This window comes from Alligator mississippiensis, chromosome 2 (assembly GCF_030867095.1).
Source record: "Alligator mississippiensis isolate rAllMis1 chromosome 2, rAllMis1, whole genome shotgun sequence".
Classification (NCBI taxonomy): domain Eukaryota; kingdom Metazoa; phylum Chordata; order Crocodylia; family Alligatoridae; genus Alligator; species Alligator mississippiensis.
Window position 1 is genome coordinate 24,404,268 of NC_081825.1, and position 25,366 is coordinate 24,429,633.

At 44.0% G+C, this 25,366-nt stretch overlaps 1 protein-coding gene across 7 annotated transcripts in view; it reads left to right on the plus strand.

Annotated features, from left to right (window-relative positions):
* The window catches only part of ABLIM2 (actin binding LIM protein family member 2), a 288,079-nt gene that overhangs the window by 65,595 nt on the left and 197,118 nt on the right, over positions 1 to 25,366 (plus strand). For all 7 annotated transcript variants that reach the window (XM_059721545.1, XM_019479283.2, XM_019479273.2 and 4 more), the window contains exon 2: positions 13,822 to 13,965. In XM_059721545.1, the coding sequence (XP_059577528.1) occupies positions 13,822 to 13,965 (144 nt within the window). The remainder of the gene's footprint in view (positions 1 to 13,821; positions 13,966 to 25,366) is intronic.

Consider the following 25,366-nt stretch of genomic DNA (forward strand, 5'->3'; position numbering starts at 1 on the left):
CGGAAAATAAAGTTAAAGTTTTGACTTTTTTAACTTGAAGAATGCACAGAACCATTTTTAAACACAGTAAAAGTTAAACTTACATACACTGAATTCAAATGGAATAAAATTTAAACATACATTTATCTTCATTGCTACAGATCTTGAAAGTCCACTATATTACAAAATCCACAGAAATACTTTTACCTTAAAATTCACAAAGCCACAGAAAAACAAAGTTTACAGATGTGCTCCTAAATTTATCTTTGAACATTTTAAACATAGGGTTTTTTTCAAAAAATAAGCCTAGACTCTTAAAGCTTGGTCATACAAATCTTCACTCTGTTAGTAATTCTTTCATGAGTATTTGTAAGTAAAAGTTTGAAGGCTTGGTCTTTTAGGACACCTATACACATGATAGACCTCTGCTCTGACACGTACTAATTAGCACATGTCAGAGCAGACTTGATTAATTGAGTCTGCAGTGAGTCTGCTAGAGCGTGCTAATTAGTGTGCTCCAGCACCCTCTGCGTCACTTGTATTCAGTGTCCCCACATTCAAAATGGTGGCAGGGGCACTTTAACTAAAGCTCATTCATTGTGCCCCCACTGGCATTCTGAAGTATGGGACGCTGAATACACATGACACTGCAGGCATTTTAATTAAAGCAGCTCTCAGATCACCTCTTTTTAATTAAAGTGCCCCCTCCACTCCAGAGCATGTTTATAGAAACCTTTAGCATTTAGAAATGGAAAATGCTTGCTATCTCAGCTGGCCCATCTCTCCTCCAATGGAAAATTCTTTTGAAATATTTGCAGTATAAATGAGTAAGTTATGGCATACTTAATATGTAAACAGTGTAGCTATTCAGGTGCATATTTCATAATCAGTGCCATGCATCAAACATTGATAAACGTTTTGATATTTACCTCTGGGAGGACATCTCAGCATCTCTTTTTTGTTCTCCTCTGTTCTAAAAAGGTTAATTGTATCTGGGCATCAGAAGAAAATGCCTAGATGCTTTCTTTAGCATGAAACCTGATTTGCAAGTTTGCCTGGTACTTTACATAAGAATAAATATAACTGCAGTATCTTTAGTTAAATTATGACATATTAACACAGGAACAATGTAGCTATTCAGGTGCAAATTCCAATATTGGTAATATCTGGCCTGCTAGAAATGTTTGCAGTATTTTGATTAGCAAACATTTTCTTGTATGTGCTTGACCCTGCATTATTATACAGTACTTTCAGTACTTGTGCTGTGAACTTTCAACTTTAAAGATGTTGCATTTCAGTGGTGATCCCTACATTTTTTGGATCCCTGCATAATTGTATTCCTTTGCAAAAATGAATAAATCTGCAAAAATATAAGCATGCTGGTCACTCAGGGCACTGTCAGATGCGAGGGGAAAAAAAACGTGCTTTACTGGAAGCAGCAATGTATTACTTTGACCCAGCCTTGCAGCGTCTATATAGATTGGGTGCTTCAGCAGGGCTTTTTAACACTTTGAGCTAAAGCTATTTCAATCAGCTATTAGATAAAAACACCAAAAAAGCCCCACTAGAGTGCTTGATCTATATAGGTGTTGAGAAAGCCAGGTGCAACTAATGCACTGCCTCTTCTGGACTTGCTCTGGGCTCAGCGTGGGAGCGTGCCAAGTTTAAAGTAAAGCACTGTTTTGTTTGGTTTTTCCCCACATCTGCAAGCAGCCTCAGACACTTGTGTCTTCAGGATCAGTCCCTCTATTCACAAAGCTTTGTGGAATACCTAAGAATGGGTCTTACTGTATAATATATTGTATATTTTTCTAATTGGTGTAATAATATTAATACCTATATAAAAAGTGCCATGCCAGTTTTTAATGATTAAATAAAAAGAAGTCCAATACAGCAACTTTATTATATATGACATTTAATCTTCACAAAAGTTAGGGAATACAAAATTAGGGTTCCCATTGAAGGTTAGGTCATATATACATTTTGTTTAACTTTCTAAATCAATCACTCAGACTGACAAACGTATGTGGTTTGAGTGTTAGAGTGATGTTGTAGCCATGATGGTCCAAAAATTATGCCACAGGCAAGAATTTTGTGGGGTAATATATTTTATTGAACCAGTTGCATAGTCATGATCAAGCTAGACAAGGTTTTGAGTACAAGACACACTTCATCAGGTTTGAGGAGGGAATGATTGTTAAGAATGCTGTGAAATTGGAAGGAGAGATTCACAGGGCTACCAGACAAACAACTGGTAGAACAGCAACTTGATTTCTTGGGAGATCAAGACCTATCAAAAGGGAGGAGGAGGGTCATTATCACCTGTTGTGTGTTGGAAAAAAATCAGGAATAAGGTAGATTATAGCGTGTCATAAAAATCAATATTAGTATTCAGCCCTTGGTTCCTAGTGTCCAGGCTGCTTATGAGTTTTTGTTCCCCAGTTCGCCTTTTAAAGGTATTTAGGTAGATTCCCATTGAGCACAAGAGCAGCGAGTTCAGAAAGGGAATGGTTTTTCTGTCAAAAATGTCCTCCTACTGAGATGCGTGTGTCTGTCCTTGTAACGGGCCCGTAGCCCAAACTAGAGAGGCATAGGTACTTGGGCTCTCCATCCCTTTTCTTCCCTTTCACTCCCTCCCTTGCCCTCTTCTAGGATCTGCCGGGTCATCCTATCCCTTTGGGATGTCCCCATGGCTCCCTTAGGTGTAGTGCTTCCCCTGCCCTTTTTGCCTTCTTGTTCTCAGTCTCTCTCTTTACCTCCGCCCTTTCCCCACTGCATTATTTGGTCACTGTTACTCACATTTGCTGGGTGCTGCTGCAGCCCACTAGCAAGCTGAGGATTTTGAAAGAAAACGGCTGCCAGGATCAAGTGCAGTCAGCCCCTGATGTCCCAGGAGTGGAGGTAGAAGAGTCAGGTGACCTGCATCACCCTTTATAAACTCAAGCCTCAGGCCAGAGTCAGTCTGGTAGCAGGAGTCCCAAGGGAAGGAGCTATCTGCAGAGAGGCGGAGGAACTGAACTCAGAGCCAGGGAGAAATGGCTCCAGATGACAGCTGGGTGGAGAAGATGGGCAGCATCATGTTAGGAGCCAGATAAGTTCTGGAACTTGTTTATTCTTTTGGTTTTGGCTTGAAGAGTGCTGCCCCAGGGCAAGACAAACCCGAGGCAGATAATTTTTTTTTTCTTTTGAGTCAAGTTGACACCCAGGATTGTGGGTGATCCTTGTCCCCGTGGTCTGTGGCTATAGGGAAGGTGGAGACCATGGAAAAGAGGTGCTTGTGTTGTACCCCAGACCTCTTATGCAATTGGGAAGGCAGAAGACAAGAGACTGGGCAGTTAGCTCTGGGTCCAGTAAGGAGAAGTCAGCCAGGACTGAAAGGCAATGGTATTAAATGTGGTGGCAGGCCGGCAGGCCTGTGATGCACCCACTGCATCTAAAGCTTGTGGCCCTGAAGAGTGAGCTCTGAGTCAGTAGGTACAGCTAGAGCCTAATTGGGCCAAGGCCAGGAGGGCCCCAGTCCAGACACGGACCTAAAGTCCAAGAGTCTTCTGCCTACGAGAGGCCTTTCCCTATATACTACTTCCATCAAGTCATGGCAGGTAAGAGTACAGACAAGGAAGGAAGAGCCAGAAGGAATGAGGGGTGCCTGTACAAGTGTGGGGTAGCTGCTCCGATGCACTGTAATTACAGTGCATCGGAGCAGACTTAATTAATCAAGTCTGCTGGAGCATGCTAATTAGCATGCTGTCGCAGCCTCTGCGTCTCATGTATGAGCATCCCTGTGCTTCAAAATGACAGTGAGGGCACTTTAACTAAAGTCCATTGAGCAAGCTTTATTTAAAGCACCCCCAACACCATTTTGAAGTGTGGGGATGCTGATACATGAGATGCTGTGGACGCTTTTATTTAAAGCAGCTCTTGGAGCCACTCTAATTAAAGCACCCCCCTCCGAACACTCAAGGAGTCTAGTAAGAAGAAGTCCTGAAAAGTGGGTACACCATGCCAACACCCCGGGCGGTGGATAGTCCTTTATTTTTTTCTGAGACTACATTCTGGTGTAGAGTTTGCTGTTTAGTTTCACCCACATTATCATGGGTTATCATGAAGGTTATGATAGTGATAGTTATCATGAAGGTTTTTGGTACATTGGGTCAGATAGATCACATTTTAGGAAAAGCATGTGTAGAATGTGTGGATTCTGATGGGTTCATTGTGGGGAATGCTGATTGTAATAGCAATGGAGATGCGTTAACAAGTTATGCATCTACTGTTAAAGCAAGAGTGTGTCCCATTTGATGTCGTTTGAGCAGCAGGGACTTCATTTCTGATGATGAGCTGAGCAATGTTAGGGACTTGTTTGAAAGCAGGAGATGCAGGACTGGGAATGTTTCTTCCAAGGTCTGATCTTTGTGGTGTATAGGCTGTAGTTTTGATGATGCTTCTAATTGGTTCCAGTGTAGCTTGGTAGGGAGGTTTCTTTTTGTATTGTATCAAATTACTGTTGGGTATTTGGGTGGCTTTTTCAAAGATACAGTCTATTTCTCTACTGGAGTGTCCTTGTTATATAAAGGGAGATTTTAGGCTTCCCCGGTAAGTATCACAAATGTTCCCCGCAGAGAAGAGTTGGTATCTGTGGGCCTGACCATAGATTACAACTTTTTGGTTAACTTGGAATGATTGCTGGTCTTGTGGACACAAGCATGGTGGGTCCTTACTTTGTTTTACATGGTAGATAGTAGGGTGCAGTCCCAGATGTGGATCATGGTGTTAGACAGCTGACTTTAGTGTAGGAAGGCATTCTCTTAATAAATGTAAAGACGACTTATAGCTATTATATTTGAGGGTAGTGTGCATAGGATGCTCATGTAAAGCAACTGCTTAAGTATGTTTGTGCTTTGCCAATAGTGTCCAAGTATCTGTGTTTAAGCTAACTGTGGCTAGGGTTCAAGGTTCATATCAGCTAACCCAAGTTCTTTTCTTTTCATTTCACTTACTTGTATGTCATATTTGCCAAATATCTGGCCAGATATTTGGCATGTATGCAGGGAGTTAGAATTACAGGATCTTTTTTTTACGTTAAACATGAGTCTATATATGGCATTTTGCTGAGTTATGAATGTGTAAAGTACGATAACAGCTCATTAGATTCTGTGATATTTCAGTACAGAGACATTCAGTCTTTGTCACTTCTTACTTATGTGTAAGCTATATTTACTAAATATCTGGCAGGATATTTGCCAAATATCCTTTACTTTTCTTAGTACTTTTCTTATCTTTTACTTTTCTTAGATGTCAGGAACAAAAGTACAGGTTCCATTTTCTTCATGTGTTTCTCTCTTGTCCTCCATGTGTAGGAAAAAAGATCATAGGAAGGTTGGGCTGGAAGAGGCGTCATGAGGTCATCTAGTCCAGCCCCTGCTCAAGGCAGGACCATCCCTGACTAAACCATGCGAGCCAAGTGTTTGTCTAACTTGCTTTTGAAAGGTTACAAGGATGAAGATTCTACACTTTCTCTTAAGCCTGTTCCAGTGTTTGACCACCCTCATAATCAGAAAGTTTCTCCTGGTATTTGGGGGGGCAGAGGCAGCAAGGGGAAGGACTTCTGATGGCAAAGGCCAGGGGTTAGGGGGCAGGACTTCTGATCCCAATGTGGTGACCAGGGGGCGGGGAAACTGTCAAGGGGCAGGGCTACTGATGTGGCCCCAGGTGTCTCACCAAAACTTAAGCAGCCCTCCACCTGAAATAAATGCTCTCCCCTGATCTAGTCTATATTTCTTTAGCATGTCAATGAGAATGTTGTGGGAGATGGTGTTAAAATCTTGCTAAAACCCAGGTATGTCACATCCACAAAAACAGGCCCTGGCAGCTGGCCTGGCCTCTGCCGGTCACCTGCTTCCATGCAACACAGAACAGCTGCTGCCTGAACAAGGACTTGAACCCTGGACCATTGCGTCAAAAGTCTAATATGGTACAAAATGAGCTACCTGGGCTCCAAAATCAGAATAGGGTTTCAGTGAGATTCATACTCTTGACCCCTGGTTTACAGAGCTAGGGAGCTAACCTCTGAACTTTGGAGCACCAGAGTAGCCTTCATAATCTCTCCTTGAATAATATCTTTAGCTGGTGGTTGGAGTAGATGATTCTTGGGACCTGTTCCACTTGTATCATTTTACCTGTGCCCTTGATTTCAAGAAGTGTTGGAAAGCATCCCACAGATGTGCCTGTAGCTAGGCTGATTGTGTGAATTGCTTGTGTCTGTACTGTTACCAAATTTGCCCATTACTTTGGGGTGTGCTCATTTATTAGGGATAGTTTCTAGGGTCTTGGTGATTCTGTCAATGTGCTGCTTGTGTTACTATATGGAGCTGTATTTCTCCCTTCTGCAAGCCCTCACCCCCAGTGGAGCTATCTTGCAGGACTCAATCTCAATGGGACTGGGTTCCTCCAGTCACCAAATCAGTCATACACACAAACACACACAAATTAACGTGACGCCTGATCTGGCCGGGCTGATCAGCATGGACAGGCTGACACCCTCATATGCCAAGAATCAGTTCATAAGAGCAACAATAAAATGCAGTCAGACACAAGCACACAGGTAAACAGAATCCCTCTGAATCCGGCTGGGTGTCCAGCTGACACCCTCATGGGCCAGCATTCAGTTCATAAGGGCACGTCTGAGTCAAACTGGGTCAATCAGCCTGTACAAGCTGATCCCCTTATGTGTTTCAAACTCAGCACGTCCCAATCTTTGGCCTCTTGATGAGCAGACCCCACAATAATTTAGGCTTCACAGGGATCTTTAGCATAAGTAAAAGAAGCATTGCTGCAGAGCATGGGAGGAAAAAGAAGCAGAGAAGGAAAAATATACCCAATTACTTCCAGTTTGCCTATAAAAGTTATTTATTGCTAAGCATATGAAATGTATAATAGTACTAGTAATAGACATGCAAAAGAAAAACAAACACAAACAATGACAATACTACCCTGGTTTCACTAAGTATTTGGGGAAACTTAGCTCAAGCTTAACTGATACAGGTCAGGTTCAGAAGTTTATGCCTAGAAAGAAGAGAGAACGCTGGGAATCTCACCGAGTCCATGGTACCCAGGCTGCAAAGCTGACAGGCACAGTCCGTAGCACAATCCTTGAAGAGAGAGACGATCTGTTCTTCCAGCGTCCCAAGAACAACAGGGGATGGTGTCAGCACAGGAGTTTTCTTCTTCTTCTTTCTTTCTCCCTCTTTCCTCCTGCTTCTTCTTCTTCTTTCTTTTTTCTCCTTTTTTTTTTTTTAAGCACACACACTTACAGATTTTTATACCCTCAGTTCAGCTGCTTCGAAGCACCCTCAGTAGTGTAAATCATTGTCTTTTCTATTGACAAGGGGTTATCTGGTTTGGACCATCTCAGGAAACTGATTGATAATCAGGAAACACTTAAGATTAGGGAGTAACCCAAATACTTGGGAGCCAGCTTGAGATTCCAGATGGCAGATATCCTGATGGGATATCTCATGGTTTCTTCAGGAACAATAGATAGCTTGCAGTATCAGGATTTTGGATTTTTACTTGTTGTGCACAAGCCTGAGCTTAGCATGACTTTTCCAGATTTTACTATAGTCTTTTAACAGACTTAAAGCAATTATTGGGGTGCTCATAACCTTTTGTGGAGAGGACTCCCACCAGTCGTCTCGGGAAAGATACGACAACACCTGGGATTAGGGCTCCAGCAGGCTGGATGCTGTGATGAACCCTTAACCATTGTTCAAATGTTGCCCGTACCCCCTCGGACTCGGTCTCTTGCCTCAGCATTCCCTAACCCGGCAACCGAGTTTTAGTCAATCAAGTTTAAATAGGCCTCCCATACTGGGACCGGGGAATGTACGGCCCGAGATGCCTATTAAACTTAGAGCTGTGTGTGTGTGTCTGGGGGGAGAAAAGTCCTTAGCAAATCCAGATTAGAACTGGTCTGATAAATGCTGAGCTGGGTGTGTGTGAACATGGGTTAATTAACATTGGAAGCACAGATTCCCCATCATGCAGCGCTCTCCTGCTTCTCTGGTCCCAGAATTCACTGCAGTCTCTGCTTCAGGCTTTCTGTTTTCCATCTCTCATGTAAATGAATGGTCATCTGGTTCCATCTCAGATGCAGATGAGACCGAGGGCAGTTGTTCACTCTTATCACCCTTATCTGGAGAGTTTTAGGTGCGTCTCTCACTGCATCTTAATCAGTTTCGTTTAGGTAGGGGGGGGGGGGAGTCCTTTGTGAGTCAGACAGACTGCATCCTGTGCCAGGGTTGCCCAAGAATACAGAGCTGAGGCGTAACAGTACTGTAAGATGAATGTTAGTAGAGCTTTATGGCCCTGATACATTAAATAGAAACTTTAATAAGTGTAGAATCAGTTCTTTTGTAGAGATATAGTATTCAAATAAAAGAACACACACACACAATGTGTTTGTGCACATGTGCGAATGCATGTAATGTATGTATGCTTTTATCTAGATAACATTGTATAGATGAGTTGTGCCCTGGATGTGAATTAGTAAGGATAGAATTCTTGTGTAATAATATGGTTTTTATCTGGATAATATCTTTGCATAGGGGGTGACTGTTCACCTGTTGCTCAAGCTAGGTGATACAATATTTTTTTCAACTTCATATGATTTTTTAAAATAACTGGGATCCTTGGAAACCAAAGTCTTACTGATTGTTTTTTTATTTTTTTAAAGTGAGATTTGGGCTACCAAGTGCCTCATCCCTTTCTGAATTTGAGACTTTGGGCACATTGATACCAACTTCCTACCAAGACTGATACCATCACTGAGAAGCAAGCCCGTCCCACTTAGTGTTAGTCAGTGCTTGACCAAACCTGCTTGTTAGGTAGAACAGACACTTTGAGCATTCGTTAGCTGTTGCACAACTCTCAACTGCTTCTGAGACAGCTTCAGGTTTACTCTGGGGCACGCTTAGGGAACTCTTAAGCTAGTGGTGTTCACAGTTTGGCCTAACAGGCCAAGTGAATGGTGTAGTGCTGGACTATGGGCTGGATCAGGCCTTGCACTGCCCCTGAATGCTGAGCTCAGACTTCAGGGTCCCCACATTGCCTCCGCCTGGCTGGTATTGGGATCCAGAATGCTGCCCTGACTTAGCTTGGCCAGGATTGAGTGCCAGGACCCTGTGCTGCCACTGCCTGGCCACCTGCACCAGGTCAGGCCTCTCACTGTCCTTCATGTCGAATCTAGTGTGCAGGCCCATGGGGCTCCCCACAAATCCGTGAGGAGCTCTGTGAGCTGGACGACACAGCACTGGACAAGTGAGTGGGCCAGGGCAGAGCACCCCTTTCTTAAGCCATCTATTCTGTTTGTGCTCAGAGTAGTGGTAAAAGGCCAAGCTGAATTGTCAGTGGCAGTCCCTACTCTTGCAGGGGCATAGTATAGACATGCTCATCTGCTCCTAACGCACATGGGCACTTTTGAAAATATTACCTGTAGTCTTTATTGCAGCAGATTTGCCATATGTGGCTATTATTATCCACGTGGATTTGTAATAAAAACAATTAAAAAAAAAACAAAACCTGTCCTAAATGGTGCTTGGAATTGGAAGCACTAAGCACTTCACAAAACCACGTTCCGGCTGAGCAGAACATGTCCTTGTGTCTTATCTGATAATCTCACTGACGATACCATTTTCTGGCTATTGATATCACAGAGCCATGCAGCTTTGGGAAAGCTGGCTGAATCCTGTTGTGCCTCACATTTCACCACATTACTAGCAAAGTACTTGACTCCTTGTCATAAGTGACAAGGAAAGAGACAGATCCCATTGTGATTTTTCACATCCCTACAATCTGAATTTAAAAACTATCAGAAGTAATCATAGATTGTTAAATTGAGAGCATCTGCTCTGGGTGTGAAGATAGAATTCTGTCCACATAATTTTCATAGTCATTTTTCTCTAGCTACTGTATTAATATACTTTAATTGAATCATTTGGAATGAATCCCTGTCTTGGTGTTTTGACATGCATAGAGGGAAATGCATGATGACTTAGCAAAATTCTATGTGAATGTACCACAACACTGAAGTATTGTTATAGCACTTAATGCCTGTAAGTTACCAAAAATGTCCAGGCTTCCTGCCATGTACAGTACATAAATGTGGGACTCAATTAAGCAGAGGGCTAGGTGGGGTCAAAACCCTATTGATTGCTCTTCAGGTTCTCAGATTTTATATGAAAAAACTTCTCGTTCTTATTTTGCAAAAACAAAACAAAACAAGACCCATACCTAATATAGAGATGTCTAGGAGTTTGCAGTGCATCTGAAAAATACATTTGAAGCATGGATGTACCGAGAGTAATCTCACTAGATTCATAGATGTTAGGGTCGGAAGGGACCTCAATAGATCATCAAGTCCAGCCCCCTGCATAAGCAGGAAAGAGTGCTGGGTCTAGATGACCCCAGCTAGATACTCATCTAACCTCCTCTTGAAGACCCCCAGGGTAGGGGAGAGCACCACGTCCCTTGGGAGCCCGTTCCAGACCTTGGCCACTCGAACTGTGAAGAAGTTCTTCCTAATGTCCAGTCTAAATCTGCTCTCTGCTAGCTTGTGGCCATTATTTCTTGTAAACCCCGGGGGCGCCTTGGTGAATAAATCCTCACCAATTCCCTTCTGTGCCCCCGTGATGAACTTATAGGCAGCCACAAGGTCGCCTCTCAACCTTCTCTTGCGGAGGCTGAAAAGGTCCAGTTTCTCTAGTCTCTCCTCGTAGGGCTTGGTCTGCAGGCCCTTGACCATAAGAGTGGCCCTTCTCTGGACCCTCTCCAGGTTATCCGCATCCCTCTTGAAGTGTGGCGCCCAGAATTGCACGCAGTACTCCAACTGCGGTCTGACCAGTGCCCTATAGAGGGGAAGTATCACCTCCTTGGACCTATTCGTCATGCATCTGCTGATGCATGATAAAGTGCCATTGGCTTTTCTGACGGCTTCGTCACACTGCCGACTCATGTTCATCTTGGAGTCCACTAGGACTCCGAGATCCCTTTCCACCTCCGTGCCACCCAGCAGGTCATTCCCTAGGCTGTAGGTGTGCTGGACATTTTTCCTCCCTAGGTGCAGCACTTTGCATTTCTCCTTGTTGAACTGCATTCTGTTGTTTTCTGCCCACTTGTCCAGATCTGCCTGCAGCTGTTCCCTGTCCTCCGGCGTGTCCACATCTCCCCATAGCTTTGTGTCATCTGCAAACTTGGACAGAGTACATTTGACTCCCTCGTCCAAGTCACTGATGAAGACATTGAAGAGTATCAGTCCAAGGACCGAGCCCTGCGGGACCCCACTGCCCACACCCTTCCAGGTCAAAACCGACCCATCCACCACGACTCTCTGGATGCGACCCTCCAGCCAATTCGCCACCCACTGGACTGTGCAGTCATCCAAGTCACAGCCTCTTAACTTGTTCATCAGTATGGGGTGGGATACCGTATCGAAGGCCTTCCTGAAGTCTAAGTATATGACATCCACCCCTCCTCCTGTGTCCAGGTGTTTCGTAACCTGGTCATAAAAAGAGACTAGATTAGTCAGGCACGATCTGCCTGCCACGAACCTGTGCTGGTTTCCCCTCAGCATAATTTGTCCTGCCGGGCTCTCACAAATGTGAGCCTTGATAATTTTTTCAAAGACTTTGCCTAGGATGGAGGTGAGACTGACTGGCCTATAGTTGCCCGGGTCCTCCTTCCTCCCCTTTTTGAAAATGGGGACCACGTTGGCCCTTTTCCAGTCCTCCGGGACTTGGCCCGTGCGCCACGAGCGTTCGAATATTCCCGCCAGTGGCTCTGCAATGATGTCGGCCAGTGCCTTCAGCACCCTCAGATGGAGCTCATCCGGGCCTGCCGACTTAAAGGCATCCAGTTCTTCCAAGTGACTCTGCACCATCTCAGGGTCTACGCATGCAAGTCTGGCGCCTTGCTGCTGCCTCTCTACAACCCCAGTGAGAGACTTGTCATGTCCCTCGCTTAGGAACACTGAGGCAAAGAACTCGTTGAGGAGTTCAGCCTCGTCCCCCCTGTCTGTCACCAATTGTTTCTGCCCATTTAGCAGGGGTCCTATTCCTCCCTGGGCCTTCCTTTTACTCCCTATATATCTAAAAAACAATTTCTTGTTGTCTTTTACTTGGGTTGCCATCCTTAGCTCCATGGTAGCTTTGGCCCATCTAACTGCCTCCCTACAAGCACGAGCAGAGGAGGTATATTCATCTTTAGTGATCTCACCTTGTTTCCACTTTTTATGTGCTCCCCTTTTGGCCCTTAGGCTGCCCTGGATTTCTGTGGTCAGCCAGGGAAGCCTCCTGGCCCCTTTCCCTCTTTTGCCTCGCTTGGGGATCGTCTTGCTTTGTGCCCGAAGGATCGTTTCCTTAAGGCACAGCCACCCTTCTTGGGCTCCCATCCCTTCAAAACTCCTACTCTGCAGTGCATCCTTGACTAATCGCCTGAGTTCATTGAGATCAGCTTTTCTAAAGTCTAGCACTTTCACCCTACTAGTTACCTTACCCACTCGACGTCTTATGGTGAATTCTGTTATTAGGTGATCACTGTCCCCCAGATGGCTACCGATCTGGAGGTCCCCCACCATGTCATCCCCCGTTGCCAATACCAGATCCAGTGTGGCATTCCCCCTAGTGGGACCTTGTACCTCCTGTGTCAGGTGGAGGTCCTGTACACAGGTTTGAAAGCTTTGTGAGTGGTGGGACTTTGCTGTCTGTGACTCCCAGCAGATGTCCGGGTAGTTTAGGTCCCCCGTGACTACCGCCTCTTTAGCTTTTATGGTCTCCGAGAGTTGCCTCAGGAGCCCCGAATCTCTTTCTTCCCCTTGATGTGGGGGTCTGTAGCAGACCCCTACCACCAAATCCCTTTCTCCTTGCCCCCCATGTAGCCTAACCCACAATCCTTCTACTTCCTCATCCCTGGATTCTGTCTTGATGAGGGTTGATGTATATTGCTCCCTGACATAGAGCGCAACCCCTTTCTTCCCCACCCTGTCCTTTCTGTACAATCTCTAACCCTCAATATGTACTGCCCAGTCGTGGGATGAATCCCACCAGGTTTCTGTTAGCCCCACTAAGTCATAGGTGTTTAGTGCAAGCAGGAGCGCTAGTTCATCCTGCTTGTTTCCCATGCTCCTAGCATTAGTATATAGGCACTTGAGCCCTTCAACTGGTGCCTTTGCTGCCCCCTCGCTCCGAGTCCCAAGGGGCCCATTGTTTCTTACCTTCTCGTTTCTTACCTGTTCTGTTGTGCTGGCCGCCCCATGGCTTTCAGGTTCCCAATATTCTTTTTCTTCAGGCTTGGCTGTCCTTGTGGGTGCCACATGGTTTGGTGGTCCACAGCTTCCCCCGCCCTCATCTTCCCCTCCCCCCGACAAGCCTAGTTTAAAGCCCGCCGGAGGAGATCTGCCAACCTAGAAGAAAACACACGCTTACCTTTGGGGGACAGGTGAAGCCCATCCCAGCTGAGCATGTCCCTCGTTGTAATGTGCGGGTCGTTGTCCAGGAAGCCGAAGCCTGCCTCGAGACACCACTGCCGAAGCCGCCAGTTGGTTTCTCGGATGCAGTTCTCATGCCATCTGCCACGTCCGTTCACTGGTAGGATGGAAGAGAATACCACCTGTGCACCGAACTCCTTCAGCATAGATAGTGAAAGCAATTTGGCCTGTATGTCATATGCATCACGTTTTGCTGCAAATGCCAATTTTTACTATTTGTTACTATAATAGGAACACTTTTATCTAGTTTCTCCACCAGATGTTATGAAGGGACCTCATATTCTTATGCATCTTGTGTTTTCTTACAGTTTCTCAACCACAGGCTGTTCATAGCCAGCTGGAAAAGCCATCAAGTACTGCAATTCTCTGCAATAACTGTGGGAACCCATGTAAAGGAGAAGTGTTGAGAGTTCAAAACAAATATTTTCATATAAAATGCTTTGTTTGTAAAGGTAAGTGTTTTTTATTATCACTGTTTATTATGTATGGTATAGCATCCAGGCTTGAGAATGTGGCCTCATTGAAGCACAACTATGTAGTCTTATGCTGCAAAAAGTTTGCCGTTCTAAGACCATGAGCCTAAAATACATTTCATTTGAGTGTGAAAGGTTATTACAGAAACATACCTTAAAGAGGTATAGGCTGCAAAAGAAGATTATGGAACATCGAATCTAGTGTGAAAACTAAAGTTAAAAAAAGGGAAAGTAACTTGCAGAGATTGGTTTTGTGATGAATTTGTAGGATAATTTGAAAGTCATGATGTTCTAATTTGCTTTAAATGTGGAAATAAATGAAACATTATTTACTATTTAGCAGGCCATATGTCTAGTTGTCATTTTTTGGGTAATTTACTGGAATTTTATTCCCAGGCACTATATAGCATTATTTGTAAGGCAAACTCCTGCAAGGCTCAGCTGAGGTTTAGAGATCACTGTGCTATAAGCAGTGCACAAATATAGTAAGAAACAGTTCCTGTCCTGGACAGCTTACAATCTAAACGGAGAAAGAAGAAAGGGGAAAAGAGATGAAGTAAGGAGTCATGTATGCAACTGGTTTCCTGACTTTAGTGTTCTGTCTTTTAGACCATACATGCTGCTTGCCTGGTCTTTAATTTTAGTCAATGTACAGATGAGCACATTTCAAGCTAACAATACTGCTTTCTCTGCCAACTACAGTTAGTTTTGTATCAATCATATGGAGCAATGCTTACAGCATTTAATATTCAATACCTAGATTAGTTAGGGCTGTCCAACTGGCATGAGGGGTTAACTCTCAGGCCCTGGGATCCTGATCTGGGTTCCACTCCCCTCTTTCCTCCTCCCACTTTTGCTTCCTGACCTCACCTGTGGGGTAAGGGCAGAGCAGTGCAGCCCACAAGGTCCAGCAAGCCCAGGAGCTATGAGGACCCCACATGGCATGGGAGCACCCACGTGGTGCAACACAGTGGCAGGTCTATGCTGTGTTGTTGTGCCATGCAATACATCCTGCAGCCAGGCGGACCTGTGATCCTAAGCCATTCAGAAGTTGGACAGCCCTGAGCTATGTATACTGACTGCATCAATTACTTTAATAAAGTTGATACTGGATCAGTTTGTGTAAAGTTACATGCAAAGATAAGTAAGCATAATACCCATACTCAGTTATCTAAATGTATAGTCATGTTCATACTAAATAATTATTATTAGAAATAAAGGACAGCTCTTACGGCACGTAAAGTGGATGGAAATATATGTGTAATTTTCCAAATTGCTTTGAGGCTGTGTTAATTAAATATGCGCACAATATGTATAGCAAATTTCACTCCTAAAGTACCTTTAGTCATTTGAAGAGCTGAAAGAAGTTAATATGTATTTGTTCAAAATGAAATTCTATCATGTTTCATAAAACCTCAGTATTTTTATGCTTTATATAGCTATCTGATAATATCTAAGGATATGGGTACACTTAAGAATTGCATCAATATTCTATCCAGGAAGAGCACACACCAACTGCTGAAGCTTTCGGTTTTTGAACCCGAAAGCTTGCTTAATAACTATTCTCCAACCATTTGGGTTTGTCTAATAAAAGATATCAAATTCACCCAAGGAACCTCGTCTATCAGTATTCCTTGGCATTGATAAAAGCTGTTCATGTGCAACTGTTACAACTGCATGATTCTACAGGCTTCTCTAAGTAACCCCACCTTGTTAAGCTAACTTAAGCAACACATTGTATCAGCTGCTTTACGGTCCTAAACATGATCTTTCCCTGCCCCTTTAAAGTGGTTAAAACGTACCTTTGTCTTGTTGTTGATTTCCACAACATAACTTTTGATTTCCACAACTGCAATCCCAGCAGAAGGTACCAGAGGGAAGCAGAAAAATTGTCCTTCTTCCATTCCTCCACTGCATGAGATTTTTCCATGTAAGCATGACTTTGGTGACCCTTCCAAAAGCATCTTCCTCTGTATCAGTCATCTTATAGCTGGAGGGAATTTTTCCTCCCAGCGGGACCTTTGTCTTCCTGTGCTTCTAAACCCTTCTCAGGCAAGGTGGTTTTGTAGTATATGCAGGTTTCCTTTCAGTGAGCAAATTCCGCAAAGACGTTTTATTGCACTGCTGACAGTAATCTGAAATCAGAAGAAAACATCTAATGGTGCCATTGGAGTCATTTGGGTACTGAATACCATTTAGAAGACTTGTTTCAATAAAAAAAATTGCTAATGAATTTTAACTCAAAGCTGAGATTAAAAAGATGACCTTGCAGCTTTTATTTAGGCTCAATTTTGTATAAACCTACTAAAGGGGGAATTCTTTCGTGAATGAAATCAGTAAGAATGTTTTCATTAATTTCAATTGAAGTGGATTAAGTCCCTTGATTCCCCTTTTTATTACTTTCTGGAGTGATTTGTAATTGTATGTCTGTCTTTACTCTCCACATTATAAACATCTATTTTAAGAAATGGATGCAAAATATGGTACTTTTACCTTAGAAAGACTGAAGTGGTAGAATGACCATGCCAACTCACCTCCAGAAGAACTCACTCATCGCTTCTTAAGAAATGAAATGACCTACAACTTCTGAGCTTTCTACTAAACTACAAAGAAATAGGATGTGGGTGTTTGTATAATTCCATTTAGTGAAAGCAATTCTGGTGTTACATTTGGATTGGGATTTTTCTTTGTAGTTGTTTTTTCTCATTTTAAGCAATTGCATGCTTGTTTAATTAAAGTAAACATAGAATGCTTTTCAGACAAATGTAAGTTTTTTGTTCATAAATGAAATTTTACAGGTAAAGATTCTGGCATGAAAACAGAGATATTTTGAACAAGACTAGAATGGAACACGCTGACATGTTCTGGCTTTCTGTTTGGAATCTGAGAGGAAGAAGTAGAGAAAAATGTCTAAAAAAGAGGAAGAAAAAATTATCTACAAAACTTTCAAATATTTTTTCCTGGTTATATGTCCGTTTCATCTTCCTGTCAATTGGGAAAGGCAGAGAGTCAATATTACAGTGGGTCAGAGAGTCCATTGACAATTGTCATCTTCCCATTGTGAGACTTTTAGGGAATCTGGCTTTGTGTTGAATGGATTTCCTCAATTCTTATTCAGTTACTACTTGGAAAAAACTCCAGTGTAAATCAGGTTTTGTAGAAGTGCAATTGTAACAGGATTTGAAATTAATGTCTTTGAATATCATGCAGCCATGTTGTTCATTAGGCTACATAGTCTTTATTAAGACAGATTTGGAAATGCTCTCTCACATTTCATTAAAGGAGTAAACAATATGAAAGAGGAAGGGGAAAAGTAATAAAATATTGAACATTAGGGGCATAAAATTCAAATGAAGTATGTTCTCCAGTTCATTCTAAGGGCATCTGTCAGAACGGGTTTCATACAATGTGTGATGTTACAGAAAGTCTGGGCCTTATTCTGATCTCCCTGAGAGAAGTATGCATAAGTATGCATATGCAATGAGACAATGAAAGTATACAAATATACAACTGGAACAGACCTCAAGCAGAAGAGATTTGGCAGCATCACTTCATTGCCTTAGACATGCACATAATCTTGCACAACATTAAACGTTGTCTTTATTACAGCTCAAGTTATTGATGAGTCTTTCTGTTTTTGTGGAAAGATGTCATTCTGTCAGTTACAGCATAACATTAAAATGCATAAATCATGATAGTTAAGAAATAATTAAGGAGTATATCAAAGCCTAATGTATTGGAAGCCCATAGACAAGCCACTGTGTTTTAAACAGTGACTTCTAGCTGTTGGCTCTGGATTTACGACCCAGAGACCTTGTTCTGGGGGGTGGGGACACTCTCAGACTGACCACAACCTCTCCATTTGATAATAGGCAAATGTATTGATACACAGTGATAACAGAAAAGAAGCAATACAAACAATCAAGCAATTCTATATATCTACCAAATCCTAGGGCTGTCATCGGAGTCAAAGTACATCTGGTCAGGATGCAGGCTCCACTCTAAGACTCTCTCTCTTAGGTGGCAGTAGTCTGGAGGTGTGATACAGAGCCTGCCCACCCCCCCCCCACCCCCCGGCTTCCAGTGGGGTGTATGAGATGGGCTGGTCATATGCACCCCATGGTGGCCTTGGGGACCCTTCCCGGGGGGAGAGGGATGGGTCCCCTCTCAGGGAGGAGTAGAAGAGATGGGGAGGAACAGAACAAAGGAAGGGATGAGAAACAACAGGGATGGAAGGGAAGAGAAGGAGGGATGCTTTGTTACTCTCAAGTCTTTGCTTTAGTATTCTCCTTCTCTTGATGACTCCTGATGACTCTTCATCCGTGGCCATCTCTAGCTGGCTCTCTCTCTGTGGTCACATGTCCACATAGCCTTCTGAGTCGTCTCCTAATCTGTTCCCCACCCCCAACTGCTCTGGGGCCTAGTAGCTGGTGTCACTTTATCTCTTGTTATGGGCAGTTTGGTACATACTTCCTCGGTTCCCAGCATTGTTGGCCTTGTGTTGGACAGCCTGTCCGCCTCCAGGGCCATGAGAAACTTTGTGTGTGAGATTCAAGCTTCTTAGAAATCAGTTAACCCCTGCTACCCATCTTATAGATTCATAGATGTTAGGGTCGGAAGGGACCTCAATAGATCATCGAGTCCGACCCCCTGCATAAGCAGGAAAGAGTGCTGGGTCTAGATGACCCCAGCTAGATACTCATCTAACCTCCTCTTGAAGACCCCCAGGGTAGGGGAGAGCACCACCTCCCTTGGGAGCCCGTTCCAGACCTTGGCCACTCGAACTGTGAAGAAGTTCTTCCTAATGTCCAGTCTAAATCTGCTCTCTGCTAGCTTGTGGCCATTATTTCTTGTAACCCCCGGGGGCGCCTTGGTGAATAAATACTCGCCAATTCCCTTCTGTGCCTATGTGATGAACTTATAGGCAGCCACAAGGTCGCCTCTCAACCTTCTCTTGCGGAGGCTGAAAAGGTCCAGTTTCTCTAGTCTCTCGTTGTAGGGCTTGGTCTGCAGGCCCTTGACCATATGAGTGGCCCTTCTCTGTACCCTCTCCAGGTTATCCCCATCCTTCCTGAAGTGTGGCGCCCAGAATTGCACGCAGTACTCCAACTGCGGTCTGACCAGTGCCCGATAGAGGGGAAGTATCACCTCCCTGGACCTATTCGTCATGCATCTGCTGATGCATGATAAAGTGCCATTGGCTTTTCTGATGGCTTCATCACACTGCCGGCTCATGTTCATCTTGGAGTCCACTAGGACTCCAAGATCCCTTTCCACCTCTGTGCCACCCAGCAGGTCATTCCCTAGGCTGTAGGTGTGCTGGACATTTTTCCTCCCTAGGTGCAGCACTTTGCATTTCTCCTTGTTGAACTTCATCCTGTTGTTTTCTGCCCACTTGTCCAACCTATCCAGGTCTGCCTGCAGCTGTTCCCTGCCCTCCGGCGTGTCTACTTCTCCCCATAGCTTTGTGTCATCTGCAAACTTGGACAGAGTACATTTGACTCCCTCGTCCAAGTCACTGATGAAGACATTAAAGAGTATCGGTCCAAGGACCGAGCCCTGTGGGACCCCACTGCCCACACCCTTCCAGGTCGAGACCAACCCATCCACCACGACTCTTTGGGTGCGACCCTCTAGCCAATTCGCCACCCACCGGACTGTGTAGTCATCCACATCACAGCCTCTTAGCTTGTTCACCAGTATGGGGTGGGATACCATATCGAAGGCCTTCCTGAAGTCTTGACATCTTATAATACATATGTCTATACCTATAAGCCAATTCCCAAAAAACAAGCCTTTAAATGCTATTTCTAAGCCAACACTAGCTGGCTGTAGAATGAAAATGTCCAGAGTACATTTTTAAAGAAATGGTCCACATGTAGCCTTGTGTTAAGTCCTGCAGTTTCCCTAATAAATAAATTGGAAAACCTTTGCTCTTCTACAAAATTCTACTATACATTTAAACAAATATTAAGTGGACTGTCTTTAGTGTAGTTACTGACATACACCTCACTAAGTTTGCAATCTGAAACTCCAGTGTGAAAAAACAGACTTAATGGACAACATCAGCTTTACCATGTATCTATTCTTTAGGTCATGCTACTTAACCCATAATCAAAACCCCTTGGATTGCTATAGTACTGTAAAAAATGTTCTTCCAGTATGCAATAGTTAATGTTCAGGATATGCATGTAAAGTTGAGTATGGGCGGGGGGGGGGGGGGGTTCTTCTTCAGCATTAAATGCTATAAATGGATTTAACTAAGTGTAGCATATCAGATTCTCATTTGGTATAAATCATTGTAGCGCCATACATCAAAGTGCTTTCTTCTAATTTCAATTAATGTTCCTTTATACTGTGCTGATAATGACAGAGAGCCCTCGGGGTATGCTCCAGCACCCACACTGAGGGGCCTTACAAGACCAGAGCAGTATATAGCTTAAAGAAAAGGAGAATCAAGAATAATAATTTCAACTGAAATGGATGCAGCTGAGAGAATGGGCAGGGCTGAAGCAGAGTATTTACTAGAGCAGATAAAAACAACAAGGTATCTGTAACTTGGTAACAAGGAGTGGTGTGTTTACTAGATCAAACACATCTGCTGGGATATAAATAAGCATGTTACAAGCTACTATGTGTAATCTGAGGGATTTACATTTGAACACAGCCAAGGGGGCTCAGGTTGCAGTGGGGGGAAGGCATTTACGGGAAATATACTGGTAAGATGAGTCCTAACAAATTTTGTAAAGCAGGGGTGGTTCATCCCATTTCATTCTCAGTGCCCACCATGTTACTGCTTCTGTCAACATACGATACCAGTAGCGTGTCTATCACTACCTCAGGCCTAGAATACGTCAATTCATTTTACCAAAAAGAAAGAAGCAATGGGGACAGTATTTCCAGGCTCATGGGACTTAGTGGCCTTGGACCTGGTTTCAGTTTCTGTCATACCTGCTTTTAAGGTGCATTTCTTTGGAGTCACACCAGCAAAAAACTTCTGTAATTCAGTGGTTAGTTCCTATTAGGGCTGTGAGAAACGGCACTGTTCTGTTTCACCTTGAATTTCGAGATTTCCATAGAACAGTGTTTTGTTTTGAATTTCATTTTGATTTGAAACAGCTGTTCTGTTTTGCTTCATCAACACTGTTTCAGTGTTTCACTAGATTGGGCTGGGGATGGGAACTCAGCCCAGCTGGGCTGAGTTCCCATCCCCAGTGCTAGATCAGGGATGTTTCGAGGCTGTTTTGTTTTGAGGCTGTTTTGAAGCCCTTTGTTTCGATTCGATTTCACTGTTTCAAGCTCAAAATGAATCTAAACAGTGTCAAATCAAAACAGCCGGTGAAATTTCACACAGCCCTAGTTCCTATGTTGCAGTTCTAACATATGTTTTAGATTTTAACTATTTTAATATGTATGAGGCTATACGTTCAATTTCTTTTCCCTTTCTTTTTTATTCCTCTGCTTTCCCATGCTTGTTTTCCATCTCCACCTTCTCTGTCATACTTTTTCTTTAAGGATGCATATCCCTGTTGATGATGGCTGGATATTGACTTCAATGTGGACCCCAATAGATTTTAACAATTACTGTAAAGTTAGCACATGCATAAATGCTACCTGCCCCCAGAGCAGCAGGGGGGAGGATCCATGCTGGTGGGAGCTCTTCCTCTTCCAGAGGGGCAGCAGAAGTGCAGAGCTTGGCTGGGTAGGGTGTAGGTGTGCAGGGAGTGAGGCAGGGAAGGGGTTGTAGGCAACCCAACACAGCCCCCCCATGGCATGCAGCCACCACTGCCTGGCAGCAGCAGGTGGTGGGGAGGTCAGGGCACTCGCGCCTGGCACAGGTGCAGCCCCAGCCAGCGATGCGCGGGAGAGAGTGGAACCTTCCTTATACTTGAGTCTGAGCCTGCAGTGAGGGAAGCCCCACACTGGATACAGCTGCTTCCCCTGGTCCCTGCTGTGCAGTTCCCCTACTCTGCTGGGAGTGGAGGGAGCCCTGCCTCCTGCTTCCCCGCAGAGTCCAGCATGGGGCTTCCCCTCTGTGAGTGCGGAGCTGCAGGCACGGCCCAGAGTCCTGGGAATAGAAGCAGCCAGGCAGGCTACACGGGGGTGCACTCCTTGCCCCCAGTGCAGTGCTGGCTGCCTGCATGGCATAGTGGCACTATGCCATGCCTGCAGCTCCACACACAGCAGGGAAGCAGGGGACAGGGCTCCCTCCACTCCCGGCAGAGTTCCCCTCTGGGGCCGGGCAGCCCCGCGTGCCCGGATGGCTCCCAATGGTCAGGGAGCCTCAGGGACGGGCCTGCTGAGGCCTGGCCTCTTCCTCCGCCCCTGCTCAGCTCAGCTTCCCTGTGGAAGGAGGGCTGCTCTAGCACCCTCGGGCTTCTGGCTTGAGCCACTGCAGGCGTGTGCCGAATGTCTATCCACTTTAAAACCAGTTTACTCTCTGTAGGTTAGACTAACCTACAAAGACTGAATCAATTCAGGCTCAGGCTTTTTGAGTGTCTGGCCCTAGCCTTATAGACTTAAAAAGGGGTTCAAAACCTTGTCCCCTGCACAGAGGTAGGATTTGCTATTCATAAACCATCCCAAAGAGTCCCAGATACCTTCCTGAAAACCTTCAAGGACTGACAGCTTTCTCATGACACCATGTTCCATCGTCCCACTGTTCTCACAGTTAGAAACCTTTTCAGTCATCTGGGACCCACCTGCCCTCCATTATTGCCAGTTATTCCTATGTGTTCACAGCTGGGGGTGAATTCTACTGAGCTTTAACTTAAATTCATTCCATTATGTTAAAAAAAATCTCTGTATTCCTTATTTATAATGGTCTTAAGTGCCTCTCTTTGCCTTCATTAATGTTGCTAGTCATTTTCTTGTGAAGGTATTGAACAGCTTCTCATCTTTTGCATCTTTTGTTAATATTTATTTATTTATTTATTACCCCCCCACCACAACCACCCATCCATGTAAAGGTGCAACGGGATTTAATACATGATCCCTACAATCATGTCTCCTGCCATGCCATGCTTCCCCTGCAATGGCAAGAAGCAAGCTCCTGCAGCCAAGAGCCCCCTCAGCTGAGGGGCTCCCAGCCCTGGAGGCACCCCACACATCCCCATAGCCAGGAGATGCAGCTGCTGTGATTTCCCAGCCTCAGGGGTATGTGAACTCCGCACTACTGGGAGAGATCACTGCTCTCATAATCTCCCAGGCTTAGGGGTGCATGAAACCTCTGGGGCTTGGAGATCACTGCTGCTGTGATCTCCCAGCCCGATGGAGAGGGTCCCAGTTGTTGCCATGCCCCATAGCTGCCAAGACCCAGCTGGATCCCAGCACTGGGAGGCACCCTGTGGGGACCCAACATCTGCAGTTGCGGGACTCTGAGTCTTGGCAACTGTGGGGTGCTGCTGGAAGCCAAAGATGGCAGCTGCTGGGCCTGAGAGTCCCCTCAGTTGCAGGACTTCCAGCCCCAGCTGGGCATGGTGCACCCCTGTGGCTAGGAGCACTCTGTCAGTTAACAGGGCTCTCAGCTACAGGGAGACCCTCCTACATGTGCAAATTAAAGCTTGATAGCAGCCAGCTATAAAGTTAGTACATGTTTTCAAGGTCTAACTTGATAGCTGGTTGGCATTTTTTATTGTGTGAGAACTACTTTGCACCTGGTCTCAAGGTAATTGCACAGTTAACCAGTTAAATAGCATGCAGAAGACAGCAAAAAAAACTTACAAAACAAGTAAACAAGAAATCAGCAGAAAGAAAATAACTCATAAAATCAATAGAATATTAAAATAAATTATAAAGCAAACCCTGCACCCCTCCCCAAACAACTTTCCAACTTAGCTTGCCTGATAAGTGCCTGCCCAGATAGAAAGGTCTCACAGTGCTTCTGGAAGATGTCCAGGATGAGCCTCAATGTTGAGAGAGTTCCAGAGCTGAGAGGCAAAATATTTCATCATTCCTGTTGCCTGCGCCCACATTCTCCTTGATCTTTTCTTTTTATCTGACATATTGTAGAATCTATTCTTGTTCTCTTTAATTCCTCTTGACAGTTGTAACAGACTTTTTGCCTTTGCTTTCCAGGTTTTGTCCTTTTATATATTTCCTTAGTAACATGTTCTCCCTTCCATTGGCTATGTATGTGTGTCTTCATTTTCAGACAGGTAAAGGGCTCATTTTGCACTTATTTGCATTTCTTGTGGTTCTTTTGCCATAGCAATTTTTGAAAATGGGAAGTCTAAGTTTGGTTTTAGAGCTCAGTTTATTTGAAAAAGGAAGGACAAATGTTGCTGTTTGAGTTTGACATACTTTCAGTATTGAGAGTTGACATTGTTGGAAAATTCAGATTTTCTGCTCAGTTCCACAGATTTCTCATCTGACATGTTTTGCAAAACTTCAGATAAAATTACCTAGCAGATCTATGTTAGTGTAGATATAACTTATAAAAAGTCCCAATCTGAACTGTGCTATATAAATAGCTCATAAATGAGAGACCACAAGTAATGTTTTCATATATTAAGCAGTGAGGTTTGTTTATTTGATGATAAAATATTCATAGGACAACCTTCCCTGTCATGAAATATTTTTTTTTAATTTATCCTATTGTCTAATTAGTCCCGACTGCTGGGCATAAAAAACATTCTGCATCTCCTTAGATGTTCTAACGAAATATCAATAGTCATATTGCTATGCTAGCTAATGGTTGTTAAAGGGCATGCATTTCACCCAAGAGTTTCCTGGATTTAATTTTTAAAAATAAATGCTTAGTGAATTTATGTGATATAAATAAAGTGTGATGAGGTGGTGTGTATAATTATAGATGGTCCAAATAGTTTAGAAAAGGAATCTTTCTCTGAAAGCTATCTATTCATTAGAGGAATGCAAATGTTTATTTTTTTAAGTCCCCAAGTGGATTAACTTCAGTTTAAGGGTTAAAGCTTCTTGTTTTGGAAGGGCATTTTGTAATGGTATTAATTTCATTATATATATATATATTTCCCCCAAAAGCATAAAAAGACTGTAGACACTCACTCTTAGCTTTATGCTTGGGATACTTGGTTTGCTTTCTTACTGATTTATTTTGCTTTTCTCTTCATGGAATGAGAAGCATTTAACTATATCTCTCCTTTGGCCTTTCATGGTCTAACTCTCAGCTTCTGCTGACTATTTATGGCCTTAGATTTAATTCAGTGGGGGCAACCTTTTTGGCAGGCATGCCACAAGGGGTGCAGACAGAAGTGCAGCTCCCAGCTGTAACTGAGAACACTTTGCAGAAAGTGTTGTGAGTTACCATGAGCCCCTGGACCAAACAGAAGTTCACTGTTGATTCCAGGGGGATGGGAATCTAGCTGCTGGCTATGAGCCTGAAGGTGGTTTCTTCTAGCAA